We start from the raw sequence: 18,987 nt of genomic DNA, 5'->3' as shown, positions 1-18,987 counted from the left end.
GCTTCAGGGGCCACATTTGACCCTTGGATCTGAGGTTTTACTGGGCTGCTAAGAACTATCATTGGAGCTTTTGGTTTTTATTTATTCATTTAATTTATACCCGACCCTTCCTCCTAATTGCATTGGTACTGGATTGGAAATAGTTAAATGAGACTTCAGTAGGGCTTACTCCCAAGGAAGTGTATATAGAAGTGCAAGCTAAATTATCCTAAAGAAAAATTTAAACCTAGGAACTCCACATATTTTTTTTTTTAACCTATTTAAAATGGTTTGCCTGAGAGCCTGGTGGTATGGATAAAATGAGATCAAGTGCCTATGAAAAAAATTATTTTAAAGAAAAGCAAATATAACCTCCAATTCCTTATGTTTTCATTTGTCAGTTTTTCAGATTCAGTAATCATTCACACATACAGAAAGTATGGTAGTAGCGACAAGCCTCGTCTGCAATGAGTGTCAATAAACACAATACACTTAAACAAAACATACTTCTCTGGGATTATGTTCTTCAGATAATTTATTACTAGTTAAAATGGGGGGAAATCCAAAGCAAATTAAGAACAGTCATAGAGAGAGGGAAAGGAATCATGTCATTGACATTGCACAGTGATATCCAGGACTTCGCAAGAACGCAGCAACACAAGTTAACTTTTAAATCATGTAATGACACTTAAAAAAACACCAACCCACCTCTTTTTTAAAACATAAAAACACATATAGGTAGATATCAAAGACTGATCGTGTTATTTAAAAAAAAACAGGCAAGGATGAGGATGATACATGGATTGGTTTATTAATTAACTCATTGGAAAAGCAAAACTTGGAGAGCCCCAGATCACATCGACCTGGAGAAATATCTGCATAGAACAAGTATCCAGGTGGGTCCCACCCACCACCACCCAAATTCTAGGGGCTTATTCAAATGCCATGTTACTAAACAAAAAGAGAAGCCCTTTGATTTCTTAACCAAGAAGTAGGCTAGAAGCCACTGTGACATGTCTGATGAACCCCAAGAGTTACTTCACTGCATCGGCCTAAGCCCCTTCAACCAAATACTTCCAGGAAGCCCCTTTAGTCAGTTCCCTATTTGGTTCCTGCAGACAAAAATACCCTGGAGGTAGCAGGCAAGAGCAGTTTAATATTTTCAAGTTAGCAACTAAAGCCCCAAAATAAACCTCTAGGAGTGGCACAGATTTATTCACTGCCATAGGAATAAAAATATTATGAGCGCTCTACCATCCTGATCTTAAGGCTGCTGGAAAAAGGAGTAAAATCTGCCACCACTGCCTTCCACAGGCTTTTCATCCTAAAAGATTAGGAGGGAGAAGGCTGAGAGATAAGAGCTAAATGAAGGAAGCCAAACTCCTTTGTCTAGTAGTAGGTACACATTGGCAATTGTAGGAACTTAGGAAGCGGCTTCATACTGAGCTAGACCATTCGGTCCAGAAATGTCACTACCCAAAGGATGGGGAGCCTAGAGTTGCCCAGATCGCCCCTGTCCAGAGGCTGTGGCTGTTGGGGATAACAGGAGCTGGAGCCAAACAACATCTGGAGGGCCATAGTCTCCCTACTGCTCCCTCTACACTGGCTGGCAGCAGCTTGTTTTTATATGTACTGTAAGCCACCCAGAGTGGCTGGGGAAACTCAGCCAGGTGGGCAGTATATAAATAATAAAATTATTATTATTATTATTATTATTATTATTATTATTATTATTATTGCAAGAATCTTTGCCAGTCTCTCATGGAGATGCCAGGGATTGAATCTGAGACATTTTGCACATAAATCAGCTCCACAGAGCTGGTTTTTAGGGCTGCTACAGAGGATACTTAATTGAGGGGATGACAATGTAAGTGACTCTTGTGAGCAAAGAGTTGCAAACATCTCATCTCCCTATTGGGTCCACACTGGATGCTTTTCCTATTCCCAATACATTTTTTGTACCTTTTATTATTTTAAAAAAGAGAAACCTTATTTGCAATACCACACATGTTCTTGTAGCCCATTCAAAAGAAAAATATAAGTAACTTCCATAATAATGCCATGCCAATGCTGGGCTCTCTTTTTTCAGTATTTTTGAATCACATGCATTTGCAGGACTGGGGACTCAGTAGCCCATCCTTTTTCAAATCCCATCTCTCATCCCATGTGGGATGTCTCTCCCCAAATTCTGTTTGCCCAGTTAAAATATCACTGTTAGAAGATTTGGGCCTAGTACGCAGAAAGGCTCTATGGGGAAATTTGCACTTGCTACTCCATCAGCTGCCATCTATGCAAAGAATTCAGCAAAGAGACCTGCCCACCTTTCCATGTTCATTTTACCACAAGAACTACAAACTTGTGTGCATGTGTTTTTAAAATAAAAACAACTTGCGAGTATACTCAGAGAGCTCACAGATTCGAAAGTTAAGAGGACATCTTCCCACAGGCAGCCCTACAAGTTCTTAGATCACTTCTTCACACTGCTAGGTATGCAGCAATGACAATGAGTACTTGGTCATTACTAACAAAACAGTCACTCCTCAAGGAATGTCTAACTCCTCAGTCGTTTCCCCCTTAAACGCTACTTGGTAACCCTACCCAGTAGGAAAATTACATGTCCTTTTTTATATACATTCAGCTGCTTTTGCAACAGCAATGCAAAATTAAGTGAGGAATGACTCCTACACCTTGCTCCTTTCATAAAGGTTTTTCTGTTACTTCAAAGAATGTTATTGCTCCTCCTGCAGAACTCAGCAAAAACAACAAATTCAGTGTTTCTCTATGACTACGCAGTAACAGAGTAATTTGTTTGCACCCTGCACCGGAAATGATAGCATGTTGTTTGCATCCTGTACCAGAGATTACAGCATTTTGTTTGCATACAGGGTTAATGGCTTTTGAAAACTTAGCTTTGGTTTGGCCATGGCATGGTGGGGTGGAGGAGGGGGCAGGAGCATCCCCAAAGTTTTCTTTAAAAGTGTGCAACATTTGCAAAAGATTCCCTAGATTCTAGTTCCCTTCACAGCAAAGGAACCATCAATTATAATCAAATTAATAACTCAAAAATAATTTCCCCTTCTTACCATGAAGCAACCCTGCCTTCACGCATAGAACATCACAAAATACCTTACACTTACCATTAATCACACTTGCAAGAACAAACTCAACTGACTGGACTTTCTGCTCCATTCTGGATTCCTGACAAAAACTAAACTTGTTCTTGCCCAAACTGAATCTCTCCCGCACACCTTTAAGGTGTAGAGATCATACTTCTTATGAGTGAAACTGACTCACACACCCCACAAAACTTCTGTTCCAACCAGTCTAAGGAACTTCTCCCATGCTTCATCTGCTCTATATTTCAGCAACATTTAGGGGGGGGAAATACATTTTTTATAAAAGGGAATGTTTCCTTTGGTCAAAGTGCTTGCAAAAGCATAACAATAAAACTTCAACAAGAGACCCTGCCGGGGAACTGTTGGAGGAAAGAAAATGAAATCTTGTTTGCGCCGTTTGGCAGTGCCATTATAAACCCATCAGCCTTTCAGGTGCCTCAGGATTCTCAGCTGTTTATTTTTGTAGAGGGAACCACTGGCAAAACACAAACACAAAACCTCAGCCATCTCACAGCCTTCCTGAAATTTACTGAGATTTGTTGACAGGGAACGGCTGTTACAACAGGCAACGTAAATTGTTTTTCAGACTAAAAACAGAACAAGGCTTTCAAAGAAAAAGTTGGTGGGGAAGGGGAAGCTCTCGACACAACATAGGGCTCATCCAGACTGCCCTGTCCTGCCGCTTTTCCCTGGAGAAAGCTGATCTTTACCTTTGAATGGCCTCTTACCTCTAGTCCAGATTATTGCAGGAGGTTTAATCTACCCCTCACAACCAGGAAGTCTCCGACCACAAACGGAGGCACCGCTATGGAGACAGAATAAAATTCTCAGATGCCTCTATGCTGCTCAATATTTGGGACCAATTTCTAGGGGTGTACGTATCCAGCATTCTCACTCCGCCTTTGTAGTGAAACAGTTGTCCAAATTTACCAAAACTGTTTTGACACACTACTGCAAATCTTCCTAAGACCCTTGGGGCAAGCATTGTGGCGTAGTAATGGAATAGCTGCACTGCATGCAGAAGATCCCATGTTCAATCCCTGGCGTCTGCAGATAGGGTGACCCCCGCCTGAAACCCTGGAGACTTCCTGCTGGTCAGTGTCAATTATTCTAAATTAGATGGACAAAAGTATCTGCCCCAGTACACAGAGGGGTCAAGTCAGATCTTCCTTTTGTGCCTGTGAAGAATTACTCAAATGACCTGATCACAACACACACATTTTAGGCAGTCAGGACAAAGGAACTGTCTCTGAATCTCCCATTAACAGCAGCTTAGCATGCTGCTGGGGCACAGAATTACTACTTTCATCATAGAAATCTGAAAGTCATTATCCAAAAGAGATTGCCTAAGGTTGTGCCACCATTATCCTCAGATTTCCAAAGCACTCGTGGGCGGTTCTGAATTGTGGCATTTGCAAAATGTTGCGTCTTTTAAAGCAACGATGCGTTAAATGATGATGATCCCAAGGTAAATATTAGCTTTATACTCGCTACAAGCCCTGCAGGAGCAACTTCAACCAAATCTAACCAAAGCGAACTGTTGGACAAGTCCGCAATGAATTAAATAAAACATGCTATATAATGCATATCTGGGAAACCGATAACCTAGTATTTATTGTGTTTTTATGCCATAATTATTTTATGCCAATTATTGTGTTTTTATGCCAAACCACGACTGGCCTGATTTTTAGGCTTCCTTAAAAGACGCAGGCATAACACATAAAGAGTGTGATCGGTAAGTTTATAGAGTGACAATCTATAACTGTGATTTGACCACCAGCCAGCCCTCCCTGGCAAAAAATCTGTTTTAATACATTAATGTAACAAATGAGACTATTGAAAATAAGTTATGGTTTTTAGGTGGGAAAGAGTTCTTTTTTATATATAAAGTTACTTGACGCAGGAGCAACTAGGATGGTTTCCAATTGCCAGTTCAGGAATTGTTTTCGCTTGAAAGCCTTTGTCCTAAGCTCCTTCTCTTCTCCATGAACAAGTTACTTTCCTCTTGGAACAGAAAGGTCCGCTCATTTTCACCCCACACGTGGAAAAGACAACAAAAGAAAGGAGAAAAAGTGACCTCGGAGAAAATTGTTTTTGCGTTCCTGTAGACATAAATTAAGTGCAGGCCCACAGGATCCTTAAGGCTGAAGACGTGCCGTGGAGGAGAGGTAGCTACAAGAGGAAATTCGTTTGGGAGGCAAAGCTAATTCAGGGTTTCATCCATTTCCATCGGGTGGAGAGCTTACGATGCGACGGAAACCCATCATGTTGCAACAGCAGAGAAAGAGGGAGGGAAAGAGACAGAGAGATAAAGTGTAGTCAGCAGCCATCAGGATTGTTCTCACTCCCAGTCGATTCCAGCTCCACGCTGGACAGGAACTTCCGCACGAACTTTCGGCAGTTGTAATCCAGTGTGGTGGTGTACACAGTCTTGGTGTGCTTGGGGTAGACGATTGTGGTGCTGGAGAAACTCCTGGGCCGGGGGCGCGGTTCGAGGTGCACCTCTGCTTTGTAGCTGCGCCAAGTGTTGTCGGGGACGCAGATGACCGTCTGGCTGCAAGAGGACAATCCCAGCCCCATCGGCATAGAAATATTGTTGATGAAGTGCTTCTCAGAGTCGTATTTCACCGAAGAGGTGTACCTATGGACGTGGGGCGGAGCAGAGGGAGAAAACAGACAGGGCAGAATAGTTAGCATCGTTACACCTGCCAGAACACTTTAGCTAAAAAGACTGTAGACCTTATAGGTTTATTTTAAAATTATATGCTGCTTAAAAATATATCAAAGCGGTTTACAACATTAAAAAGATCAAAGATATACAAGAAAAGCGTTTAAAAGCAATTTAACAGCAAAAAAATGAAAAACAAGTATCAACAAACCATTGTGAACTCTTAATTGCTTGCATGAGCCTGGCAGAATTGTTTGGTAATGCCTAAACTCTGTGGACTGCCCTGCGATCTCACGATGACAGATATAAATCTAATAAATAATTTATCAGAACATAAGCCTGCCTGACAAACCACTTTTGAGGGGGCTTCCAAAATCAGTCTGCGATACGGCATATGGGTCGGCCGATAACAGAAAGCAGGCCTCTCTTTGTGCCTAAAACAGCTCTTGGAGCCCAAGCCTCAGGGAATTGTGCTTATTACGCAAAGTGCCATTTTCCTCAAGCTCTTTGTGAAATGTGGCAAGCTGCCCCCAGCCTCTAATGCCCAGGAATGCAGTTGACTCTGCAGGTCCACACAAGGCCATCTCGCTTCTCTGCCCAGCGATGGGCTTTGACAAATCCTGCTGGTCGTCTTTGCTACCCTCCTTTTACAACTTTCAGCGTACCTTATATCCTTGGGCGGCAACGGATCAAACGCCACTCCTTCCCCAAAGGACAGAGGGCATAGGCGAGAGGAGCAGCCGGGGAGCAGCGGGCTGGGAGAAGATGAGGTCTCCTGCAAAAGGAAAGGCACGTCTTTCAGCATGGGAAGTTGGCAGGCAACACGCTGAACGGTGACTATCAAACAGCAGAAGGCATGGAAGACAACGGAAGGCGTGGATATTTTATATAAAAAATATAAGCCACTCTTACAAAGCCAGAGCACAGAACCTCTTTCCCGGGGCCCAAATGTGGGACTCTCTCCAGGCCACACCCCCTCTCTGAAAGCCACACCCCTCACCTGAACCCTCCTTGTGCGTTTTCGCCTGGCTGGAAATGTGTCCTTGCACTCTGGCAGTGCCTCTGGCTTGTGAAGGTGGAGGATAGAGAGAGGTCATGTCAGGAAGTGTTTAATAAAAAAAAAAAAAAGCTGACACTGAAAATTTGCATTTGTTGCTCCACCCATTTTTTCCCTGACCCCGCCCACTACCGGCATGTGGTCCCAAAGGGAGCATGGCCTCTGTCTGGAAAACCTTCCTTGGCCCGGACAGCGATTCACAGTTGCAATGCTGCTGTTAGGAGCACAGGAGAGGAAGCTGCCTTCTACCAAGTCAGACTAGCTCAGTCTTGTCAACACTGACTGGCAGCAGCAGCCCTCCTGAGTTCCAGGAGTGAGTCTACCAGCCCCACCTGGAGATGCTATTGGGGATTGAACTCGGAGCCGTCTCCATGCCAGCATATACTTCCTTCCTGAGCTACAGCCCTTCCTGGCAAAATAATCTCGTCATCACACATACAGTGGTCCCTCGGGTTAAGTACTTAATTTGTTCTGGAGGTCCGTTCTTAACCTGAAACTGTTCTTAACCTGAAGCACCACTTTAGCACCTGCTGCCGCTGCGCCGCTAGAGCACGATTTCTGTTCTCATCCTGAAGCAAAGTTCTTAACCTGAAGCACTATTTCTGGGTTAGCGGAGTCTGTAACCTGAAGCGTATGTAACCTGAAGCGTATGTAACCCGAGGTACCACTGTACTGTATCAGCGAACACAAATCTGACACAGTTCACACTTTTACATTTTCAAGGTTTTGTTTTTTCCCTTAAAAAGATCCAACCCATTCCGATTTCAGCAGCTCTTACTTTTTTCTCTTTTTTTAACAGCACGGCCTCAGCCTACAGTGTTCTTTGCAGTCCTATAAAAAGTTCAGCCTGCATATTTGGCCACAATAATTCCTCCTCCTCCTCCTCCTCCTCTTTTTCTCTTTTAAAGATGGAAAAGTGAGGTTGAGCAACATCAGCTCAGCCAAAAACAAAGAAGCAAAAAGAAAAGGGGAAAGGAAACCGCCCAGCACTGCAAGTTATGAACTCAAGTCCTTAGCGTTTTGGACAGAGACAATTCCCACACAGATGCTGCAGGCGCTGCTACTGTCCTGGCAAGGCGGAAGAGGTGGAACACATTTCTCACACCTCTCCTGGCCCTTAACTCGATCCAGTCCTTAAACAGCGCTGAAACCATTTCAGCCCCGGCAGCTACACATCTTGGAAAAACAGTTCCTTCTTTTCCAACACCTCTGTCTAAAACCAAGCCATGAAAAAAACGTGCCGCCCTACAATGCTTCCAGACAACCCATTTCTGGAACATTCATCCCTTTCTTTCCCAGGGAGATTAGATAACGTGGGCTATTTAACAAGCCTCCAACCCTGATCTGTCGCCTGCTCTGCTTAAGGCCCATTCTGCTCTCATTCCTTTGGACAGAGGTTAGATGCGAGCCTGACCCCCACACTTTCCAAAGTGCATTTGCCCATCGCAAAAAAAGGAGCCTGTTTGGGGAAGCGAGCTTGTTGCGCAAGATCTCCTAACCAACTATAACAGCAAAACCCGAGTTTGCCGATACACAATCGAACCCAACCCAAAAAACAGGCTTGAAGTGCCCCAAGTAACCAAGATACTCAGTGTAAATTCAGTGGCTAGTGGATCAACACCCACTCATCCACCCCAGTGCCCTGTCCTCGACTTGGGGGGGACTAATAAATAATAATAATAATTCGTTTTTATTTATACCCTGTCCATCTGGCTGGGTTGCCCCATTCAACATCCCCTCGTTGATTTGCTTTTCAGCTTGGGGTCAGGCTCGGAGTTCTTGCTTCAAAGAAGCCACACCGAAGAGTCACAGCTGTTTCCTAGTACCTACATTTCAGGAGAATCAAACCAAAATTCCTCCTCCTTCCCTCTCTCCAACAAAAGAAAGCAAAAAAACCCCAATTTTATTCTTTGCTTGTATTTTGTCTCCAGAGGAGTCTGCAAATAAAGGGGAGGAGATATTCTTCAGGGAATTAATTCCTGCAAATTAGGGAAAGGGGGGGGGTCATTTGTAGCCAGGCTAAAATATTATTCAGCTATTCCCTTCACACCCTTTAACCACTACCCAGTTCCCCTACATTTTCAACATTTATTTCTTTATTGCATTTACGGTACATCCCTTTTTTTCCTCCGAGGAGCTCAAGGCAGCAAATATGGTTCTCCCCTTCCTCATGTAATCATCGCAACAACCCTGTGAGGACGTTAGGCTAAGAGGCAGTAACTGGCTCAAGGTTGCCCAGTGAGCTTCATAGCTGTGCGAGGATTTGAACCCTGGTCCTAGTATGACACTCCAACCACTACACCTAACTGCCTTCACCACATGCACTCTTAACAGGTGCAGGGGATTCCAATCCACCGTAGTGGTTGCAAAGTCAGAACCAAGAGGCAGTACGGGCTTCAAATTAGCCAGTCTCTCGTTTAAAAACCTGTTATCTTTTGTGTATGCAAGCTAGCCCAGAGTGACAAAATTATTAGCTTCATAAAATTTGTACGCTGCTTGTTTTAACAAAGATACCTCAAAAAGATACAAAAATTAAAATAAAACAACAAAGCCATCGATAGGAAAAAATTAACAATAATAGTTTAAAACTCTCAAAAGATTTAAAGCAGGGGTCAGCAAACTTTTTCAGCAGGGGGCCAGTCCACTGTCCCTCAGACCTTGTGGGGGGCCAGACTATATTTTGGGAGGGGAAATGAACGAATTCCTATGCCCCACAAATAACCCAGAGATGCATTTTAAATAAAAGGACACATTCTACTCATGTAAAAACACGCTGATTCCCGGACCATCCACAGGCCAGATTTAGAAGGCGATTGGGCCGGATCCGGCCCCCAGGCCTTAGTTTTACCTACCCATGAACTAGAGTCTAAAAACAGGTTATAACACTCACCAATTTTCTGAGCATCTGGGCAGGCTTGTCTAAACAAAAGTGATTTTGACAGGAGCTGAAAAGAGTACAGTGAAGGCGCCTGGGCTGGTATCAATAGGCAAGGAGTTCCAAAGACAGTAAACGACGGTGGTCTTAACAGATGTGGGACCGATATTATGTGGCACCTGTAACAGCACCAGTTCCACCAATCAAAGCGGTTGAGTATATGTGGCAAGGCAATCTCATAGGCAAAAGGGAGCAGAAGAGGAAGTGGAGAAGGTACATTTATACTGACACACTCCGTGGCTGAGCTGTGGGTAACTGCCTCCACCTCCCCACAACTATCTGTATGTGGGGCACTAATATTCAGCAGAGAAAGCCACAGACCCCAGATAACGCTCTCCCTCTCCTGATCCCACCTGTCTCCGAATCCTGTTGCAGCATGTTGGGGGGACACAGCTGCTGCGCACCAAATGTTGGTTTACATTCCGTAGCAGCTGCCTGGAAGAGAAATTATTAACAGGACACAAATGGTCTGTCACTGTGCTGGAGGTGGGAATCACATTGTACGGGGGGTGGGTGGGGGAGAGAATCCTTTTTGGAAGCCTGTTTGGCATACTGGTTGGACTAGAGACTAGGGACCTGGGTTCAAATCCTGAAATCAGCCAGGAAGCTCACCAGGGGTCATCTCAGCCAGACCTTCCTCCCAGGGTGGTTGTTAGGAGGTTAAAAACAGGGAGGGTGGGGAGAACCATGTATTTATTTCAGAGCCTTTCCAAACAGCCTAATAGTTCAAAAACCTCCAAACTATGTGCAATATGAAAAGTGATCCCAGCTAAAAAAAGAAAACTACAAACTCGAGCAGCATAAAAACATAAGCAAATGAAACAAAGATTCAGGGGATTCATATAAATATATGTCCAGTCTTATGGGTCACGTACGCCACCTTGAGCTCTTCATATAAATGTCATACTAAAACAAAAAAAATAAGAAACGAAACGTTAGGAGGTCCCATGACAATTGCCTGGGCCCCATAAGCCCACAAGAGAATTTGGGAAGCTCATATGTACAACATACAGTAATAACCCACCCACAGGGCCCTTGGGGATCCTAGCAGCCCCCCACCCCTGCTCATAACCCCCTACTATTCCCGCCCATCATGCACTTGGAGACTCTTGAGAGACACAAGAAATCATCAACACACTAGCATGTGTTATGCAGTGGCATCTGACTGAAAACATTTAGCAGGGTTGTGGCATACGCCCCTCTCATCTTGGTCCCATGGCAAGCCGATTCCACTAAATTCTAGTGCAGCAGGTTGGGCACAGGATGGCACCCTTGAGATTTGGACAATCCCAACACGAGTCACCACACTGCCTGCGGCATCCAGTCTGCAAAATGGGCACAGTGATCATGAAGGCCTAACTTTACTACCATGATGCGAAGGATCTCCAGATGATGAAGTCCCCCAAGTGAAAACCCTCGACTGCTCCAACGGGGAGCTTGAACAGGTCGACTCCAGCAGGAAAATACTACGATGGGGGAAGAGGGATTCTCCAGTTTGCACCAGTTAGGGAAACTGGAGCCACAGATAGGCAGGAAGTGGGGGTTACAAATGCACCTGCCTAGTCCCCGAAGGGTCTCAGAAAGCACCACGTCAAGGGAGGCAGAAGGAGGGCTCCACCTGGGGAAGGAAGTGCAAGGAATTTGTTGCTAGTTTGGCATCTCAAACTGACCTCGCCCGGATCCGCAGAGGCTGCTTTGCGTTTTATTTGCGTTGCAAAACCAAAGGCGCGCGCGCTGGATTTTATGTTGCACCGAGTATGATCCAGTTCACACTGCAATAGTATATATATTTTTAAAAACTCGCTTGAGTAGTTTAGACAGTCCATCCCTCTGAACCTTGGCGTCAGATAAAACATGTTCGGGATTGCACCGTCAAGAGCGCCTAGAGCCCGCACTACATGGACTCGCATACCCCGGATTTGCTATCCAATTTCACCCTCCGTTTTGCGCCCTCGTCCGCAGCCTCCCTAATCCCGCTTGAGCCGCGCCGCTAATTCGGATTGCATCCCCCGCTCGACGCTGCCTTGCTAGCGCTTGGACCTGCATCGGCCGTGCACGCATACCCCGTGAATCCGGATTCACTCCGGTCCCACGCTGGGACAGACGCAGGCGCCTGCTTTCCTGCACTCACCTTCGGAAGCGGCTTGGTCTCCGGTCTCTCGGTCTCCGGCAGCGCATTGGCGACCCCTCCCCGCTCCGACCCGCCGCCCGAGAGCAGCCAGCTGCCGGGGCTGGGGCTGGGGGGCAGCCCGGAGTCGGGGCTGTCGAGGCCCCGCTCGGCCCGGCGCTTCGAGTCCGGCAGCTCCGGGACGTCCGGCAAGCTGAGCCGCCCCACCATCGCGCCTCCTTCTTCCTCCGCGCGCCCGGAGCGCACTGGCGAGAGGGACGCGCAGGCGGCCGCCTCGGGCGAGGGGCGGAGGCCGGAGAGAGACCCGCCTCCCCGGGGCTGCCGAGAGGGGAGCAGCCTGGCGGCACGATCCGAGGGGAAAGGGCCGCGGCTCCCTCGCCCGGGGCTCCGCCAAATTTATGCTGCTTGAAGGGGCCTGCTATCTGGCTAGCCGGATCTTCCACTTCCGTGCGCACCGTCCATTTATAACCGTCCTATGGCGCTTGCAAGAACCTTGGCGTCTCCAAAGAATCCTGGGAACTAAGTTTGCAAAGGGCGCTGAGAGTTGGTAAGAGAACCCTGTTCTCCTCCCGGAGGTGCGATTCACAAACTTCCCTGCGAGGAGGGGTTGACTGTCAAGCCACTCAGAGAACTGTAGTTCGGGGAGGAGAACAGGTGCTGAGCTATTGCTCCCACCACCACCCTTCGCAAACTACAACTCCCAGGATACTTTGGGGGAAGCCTTGACTGCTGAAAGTGACTTGATACCCCTTTAAATATATGGCGTGACTGCGGGTAGGGTTGCTTTTAAATGTAAACTACAGTCTTGAGAATTGTAGCTCCTGGAGGGTAGCAGTGATTTTGAGGGGCTTTCTGATGGAAATCCCGCAGCAGAGACAGCCTCCCCAAATATTTCCACAGCAGCTGGACGAACGCAGCACACCTGGATGCTGAGATATGGCCAATTTGTGTGGGTTAAATCACAGAGCCTAGGACTTGCCGATCAAAAGGTCAGTGGTTCGAATCCCCGCGCTGGGGTGAGCTCCCCTTGCTTGGTCCCTGCTCCTGCCAACCTAGCAGTTCAAAAGCATGTCAAAGTGCAAGTAGATAAATAGGTACAGCTCCGGCGGGAAGGTAAACGGCGTTTCCGTGCACTGCTCTGGTTCGCCAGAAGCGGCTTAGTCCTGCTGGCCACATGACCCGGAAGCTGTACGCCGGCTCCCTCGGCCAATAAAGCGAGATGAGCACCGCAACCCCAGAGTCGGCCACGACTGGACCTAATGGTCAGGGGTCCCTTTACCTTTACCTTGAAAGAGAGGTTGACTGGAAAGAGGCAATGACTCCCGCAGAGATGCAATAGGCAACATCTCCTGAGTCTCTCTTTCTGTGGCTTCCCTGTATCACTTGAATTAGGTAATCACATCAAATGCAGAGATGGTGCAAAAGTAAAGACAGATCGGCAGAGCAGCAACTCTTGCAGAGATGCAACAGGTAGCCTCCTCTGAGCACTGGCAATTCCGTGATATGCGAACACTGCCTGCCGTCCTGCAGAGGTGCTGCCAGTCACTGGGCTCGATGGACCAGGCAGCTTCCTATGTTCCTCTTTAAATCAGCCCTCGTAATTCAGAATCGTGAGGACTGGAGTCTTATTTTAGGGGAAGGGCCGTAGTTCAGTGGCAGAGCACCTGCTTGCATGCAAAAGGTCCTGTGTTTGATCCCAGGCACAGCTGAAAAAGACGCCTCTTTGGATAGCTGCTGCCAGTCATTGCAGACAATACTGAGCTAGATGGACAGGGGAACTGACTTAGTACTCTTTGCAGTTCCACTGCCCTTGAGCCCACACTGCAATGTTATTATCCCTCCTTCAACTCTCCCCCTTCCTCTCTGCTTGCTCTGAAACTTTTTTTTTTTTAAGACCTTGAGAAAGGCTCCCCTCTTTCCACTCCCACCTCCGTCTGCGAGCATAAATAACCCAAATCAAAACCAGGCCTTCGCAAGCCAGCCGCCTGGGAGCCACTGGGAATTCGCACTTTTTCGGTGAATCACAGAACCTGCGACTCAGCAGATCAGTATGGAAAAGGCGTTTTTAAAAGGTCAAACCACACTTTTATTTTTATTTTTTTGATATATATATACAAAAAAACCTGATGTGGATTCATCGAGGTTTCCGTGAACTCAGAAGAAAAGGCCCCCCTTTCGGCCTTGATCCAGTTTCCCTGAGGAGAGCTATTTGTAGATATGGAGGAGGGAGGCTTTTGCCAACGCAGCCCCAAACTACACTTCAGAGGCAGGTATCCCTAGTGGATGTCTCACACACACATGCCATATTCCACCAAAGGAAGGAATCTCCCCGCACCCTAAACAAATTGTTACAGCTTCCATTAAAAGATTATGCAGTGACACCAACAATCAATATGACTTTGACTCCTTCTTTCGCTCTCTGTCGCCAATGTTCTCTAGTCAATAAAGGTGTGTCCTTCTGCGCAGTGTGATGGCTATATTAATAGCTGAGCCATTCCTGGGGTGATAAAAAGCAGAGGTGTGTCCCCACCAAGCACAAAACAGAGTGTGCTTTTTTTAGGCATGCATCCATTTTCTCCTGCACCCTTTACCCCTGCTCACTGAAAGCCACATTTGGTCTCTCATGGACTATTTGTGGCTTGGAAGGAGAGCTGGAAGGAGACTCCAAGTGCTTTGCTGCACCGATGTTGCATTTATTTCTACCCCACCTTTCCCTCCGAGGAGCTCAAGGTGGCGTGTGCATGGTTCCTGGCCCTTTCTCGTTCTCCTCACAACAGCCCTGCGAGGTGGGTTAGGCCAGGAGGGAGCGACTGGCTGTCATCCACCGAAGGGGAGCATGCTATTGCTCTCAGATGTGGTTTGCTGGCTTCCCATAATGGGCATCTGGTAGGCCACCGCAAGAACCGGACGCTGGACCAAATAGGCCCCTGGCCTGATCTGGCAGGGCCCTTACGTTGACCCTCCTCCAAAACTCCAGGGAAGCTGGCATCTGCACGTGCCCAGGTGAACACACCTCGGCTTAACAGCAGCTCCTGTTTTCAAATCAGACAGCAGCTGAGATGGAAGAGAAAAGCAATGGAGCAATATTTCTCAAGGAAGTACAGGACGACATATACATCACGACTAACATCGCATTCACAGACCCTCTAAGTGTCCCTATTTTCCAGGGACAGTCCTGGATTTACAGAAGCCATCCTGGGTTCTGAACACTTTTCCTTAAAAGGTAAAGGGATCCCTGACCATTAGGTCCAGTCGTGGCCGACTCTGGGGTTCCGGCGCTCATCTTGCTTTATTGGCCAAGGGAGCCGGCGTACAGCTTCTGGGTCATGTGACCAGCAGGACTGAGCCGCTTCTGGCGAACCAGAGCAGCGCTCGGAAATGCCATTTACCTTCCCGCTGGAGAGGTACCTATTTATCTACTTGAACTTTGAAGTGCTTTTGAACTGCTAGGTTGGCAGGAGCAGGGACCGAGCAACAGGAGCTCACCCCGTCGCAGGGATTCGAACCGGCTACCTTCTGATCAGCAAGTCTGTGGTTTAACCCACAGCGCGACCCGCGTCCCACACTTTTCCTTAGGACGTCCCTATTTCCATCAGAGAACTGTTGGAGGGGATGCATTCGACGGCAGTGGAGGGAGCCAGAAGAAACAGCCCAGTGTTTGCAGCTGCATGTGGGTCAGTGAGGCATAGCCCCATTTGTCGTCATGAGCCAGCCTCCGTTTATGGGATGGCATGCGTGCCTCGAACCCAGAGGCCTGCAGCGACACTCGGCTGCATCCCAGATGAGCTGTGGACTCGCCACCCCCAACAATATATACAAGTGTGGGCAGAACAACCTTTGGAAGCCTCCTAGATCTCTGCGTCATCGCCGGGGAAGGACTCCTGGGGGCGGCGGGGGAGCTCAAAGCAGACCTGGGGGCCAAAGCAAACAAACGGCCAACGTCTGGGCCCGGCGGCCACGGCGCTCGCTCGAGTGCAAGCCCAAAGCCCCTTTCAGACAAATTCCTTCATGGCCCTCCTGGAACGAGGCGCAGGAGGGAGCCAGCCGCCACCGGCGTCTGTGGCTTCGAGCTATGCACGTCCCGGGGCCAAGGGCTTCCTGAAGGAAGGCCGCAGCCTCATCCTGGCTGCTGGTCTCTGTCGAAACCAGATCCTGGGGAAATTGGTGCCAATTGGAGCAGGGTTTCAAGAGGCAGATGAGGCGGAGAGGGATTTCCTCCGTGAGATTCTCAAAGTGCAGCAGACCTGCCCTGGGAAGGCTTCTCTCCACCTCACCTAAACGGGAAGCTCTTTTCCCACCAGGCATTTGAAAGCTATTATTTAGAGACTGTTTTGTATTTGACACCTGAAAATGTAAGGTGGTGGTTTATTTATGCTGATTTAGCCACATAGGATATTTATTGCTTCTTGTTTTCCCCCTTTTCTTATGTCACTTGATACTTAAAACATATTTATTATGTTTTTAAAAGTTTTCGCGCTCACACATGCCACTAAGCACTCCACACTGCAACATTTTGTTGCAGGTCTCTCAAACCCCACAGCGGGTAAAGAATTGAACCAGAGTAAGGTCCACAGCGCACGTTAGCCAGACCTCTTCGATGAACTGGAATGTCACACTGCCCTTTCCATGAAACGTTTGGCACCGCTGGTTTGCAAATGCTGTTCCCCATTTTACTCACAGTTGGGCTTTTCCCCGCCCAGGAATTAATGCAAATTGTATGTAGCTGTAAAGAACAGGGCAGAACGACACGGCAGGCCAACCACCTCTGAGGGAGCATGTGTCTCACACACACATGCCATATTCCACCAACAGCCCTGGGAAGGCTTCTCTCCACCTCACCTAAACGGGAAACTCTTTTAACTCTCTCCATCCCAGCTGTGCTGGCACAGCTGGGGTTCACTTGGGGGCATCAAGCTCAGCAAAAGTATTCAGAGGCACTCTCTGGGCACGGATGAAGCCCTAAGCACTTCGGAGGCCCAGCACTCGAGGCAGAAGTTGCATTTCAGCTGCAGCTGTTTCCACAACAGTGATGTTTTATAAACAGTGTGCCTTACTAACCGGGATTAACTGGGTCAATTACCTATTGAAACCCTTCATTTTCCTTTCTTTTAAAGGGTTGCTTTTTATTGACGCCTCTCACAAATGCCAGAAGCACACACAAAGTTTCTTAGGTCCAGGGGTGTTTCATATTTGAGATATTTAAGCAGGTGTGCACCAGTATAGAAGCAGATGGGACATTTCCCTTGTGTGACGTGTTTGCAAGCCTCTGGGAAAGGATTGTCTTGTTTCAATTGCACGTTAGCCACGCTGGGAACCTTTCTGGCTGAACAGTGGGGTACAAATGTGCAAAATAATAATAAAAACACACACAAGAATGCCAACAATGAATAATAATTTAGATGGCCGGACTGATATCCTCCGACATCTCTCTTCTTCTGTGAACTGGTCCAGTACCACTTTAAATATGGCTTACACTGCAATCCCAACCCCTCCCAAAAACCAGATTTTACTAGGGAGGAATCTGCATCAAACACAGTGAGATCTACTGCCAAGCAAACATGCAGAAGTCCCTTTGTAGGGCACCCTTTACTGACTCCTTCGTCTCGGAGGTTAAAAGCAAAGAGGGACCAGAAAAGCACACCGCGTTCCCTGGGCACAGAAGTGTGTCCTTGTTACGAGGGGCCCTCCTGGTCAAACTCGAGAAAGGCAAAGCCATTGGGATGGAAGAGAAGGGGTTATGAAACTCCCCCCGCCCAATTCGCTCCTTCTGGAGGCTTTGGAGCAGAGAATTCTCCCTGGCTCTGAATACCAACTCTGTCCGCGAAAAGGTCACTCCTGCAAAAGTTTAGAGGGCGAAAGAGGGAACTCCCGCTTGTTAGAAACAAGGGACAAAGCCTGGCAAACGCCACACGCAGAGACCCCCACCGAGAGACGTGCAACTTTGTGGAGTGGTTACAAGCATATTTTTTTTTAAAGTTATAAATATAAAACATAGTGAAATAAAGCTGTATTTTTAAAATCATGTGTGCACGAGATCCAGCTTCCACCGTTCCTTGCTGGCGAGACTGGGAATTCCCAAATGGTAGATCGTAGGGTGCTGCATTATATACAGCCCATTCCCTAAAAAACAAACTAAGATTCTAGTCCTCATGGTTCGAAATAAAGAGCAGATTTAAACAAGAAACTGCCTTATGAAGAGTCAGACCTATCAGTCCCTCTAGCTCAGTACTACCTGCACTGACTGGCAGGGGCTCTCCAGGCTTTCAGGCACAAGAGATAAATGTAAAAGCACAAGAGATAAATGTAAAGGCTCCCACGAGTGTCAAAGAATTATTTCACAGAGGAAATGTCTGCTGCCTCTCTGCATGAATCCAGTGCCTCAGCCTTGTTTCTTTCTTATTGGGCTCCTTTTAGTGGCAAGCGGGTGGCGCTGTGGGTTAAACCACAGAGCCTAGGACTTACTGATCAGAATGTCGGTGGTTCGAATCCCCACGACGGGGTGAGCTCCCGTTGCTCAGTCCCTGCTCCTGCCCACCTAGCAGTTCGAAAGCACATCAAAGTGCAAGTAGATAAATAGGTACCACTCTGGCGGGAAGGTAAATGGCGTTTCCGTGCGCTGCTCTGGTTCACCAGAAGCAGCTTAGTCATGCTGGCCACATGACCCAGAAGCTGTACTCCGGCTCCCTCGGCCAATAAAGCGAGATGAGCGCTGCAACCCCAGAGTCGGCCACGACTGGACCTGATGGTCAGGGGTCCCTTTACCTTTACCTTAATTCTACCACAACTAAAGATTGCATGTGACTAGATCATTCAGTTCTTTCCAATAGAGAGATGCAGAAAAGCTCCCTGTCTGAGGAGCCTGCCCACCGCATCTCTGTATGAGGCACTATTCTGCCCTTAGAGCTCAGTCCAATCAGCATCTGTTCAAGGCAAGGCAGTTCCACCAAGACAGGGATGCGGGAGACCTAGCTGCCCCTCCAAGGAGGATATCCATTGTGTCTCTGCCTGAATGACTGTTCTGGAGCTTGCCCATAAGTCCTTGCACGAGTCCTGGCCAAAGAAGCAATTCATGCTCAAATCAAAGGAACTGGCTCCTCTAAAATT

The 18,987-nt window shown here is 47.4% G+C and overlaps 1 protein-coding gene across 1 annotated transcript; it reads right to left on the bottom strand.

Annotated features, from left to right (window-relative positions):
* Positions 1-496: 496 nt before the first annotated feature.
* On the bottom strand, positions 497-12,131 carry RFLNB (refilin B). The gene is made up of 3 exons (XM_082201979.1): positions 11,887-12,131; positions 6,429-6,538; positions 497-5,736 (listed from the first exon to the last, which is right to left on the bottom strand). The coding sequence occupies exons 1-3, from the start codon at positions 12,091-12,093 to the stop codon at positions 5,415-5,417; spliced, it is 639 nt and encodes a 212-aa protein (XP_082058105.1). The 5' UTR covers positions 12,094-12,131; the 3' UTR covers positions 497-5,414.
* Between the last annotated feature and the right edge of the window lie 6,856 nt (positions 12,132-18,987).

The sequence above is a fragment of the Podarcis vaucheri genome (genome assembly GCF_965113315.1).
Source record: "Podarcis vaucheri genome assembly, chromosome: 15".
Lineage (NCBI taxonomy): Eukaryota > Metazoa > Chordata > Lepidosauria > Squamata > Lacertidae > Podarcis > Podarcis vaucheri.
Note: the sequence above shows the minus strand (reverse complement) of the source record. Positions and strands in the feature narration are given on the sequence as shown.

Bases quoted from the DNA above. Each gene is read 5' to 3' on its own strand.
- RFLNB (XM_082201979.1), bottom strand. From the start codon at position 12,093: ATGGTGGGGCGGCTCAGCTTGCCGGACGTCCCGGAGCTGCCGGACTCG. The intron at 6,539-11,886 runs GTGAGTGCAGGA...TTCCTTTTGCAG, and splicing joins AGACCAAGCCGCTTCCGAAG to GAGACCTCATCTTCTCCCAG. The intron at 5,737-6,428 runs GTACGCTGAAAG...CCACGTCCATAG, and splicing joins TTGCCGCCCAAGGATATAAG to GTACACCTCTTCGGTGAAAT.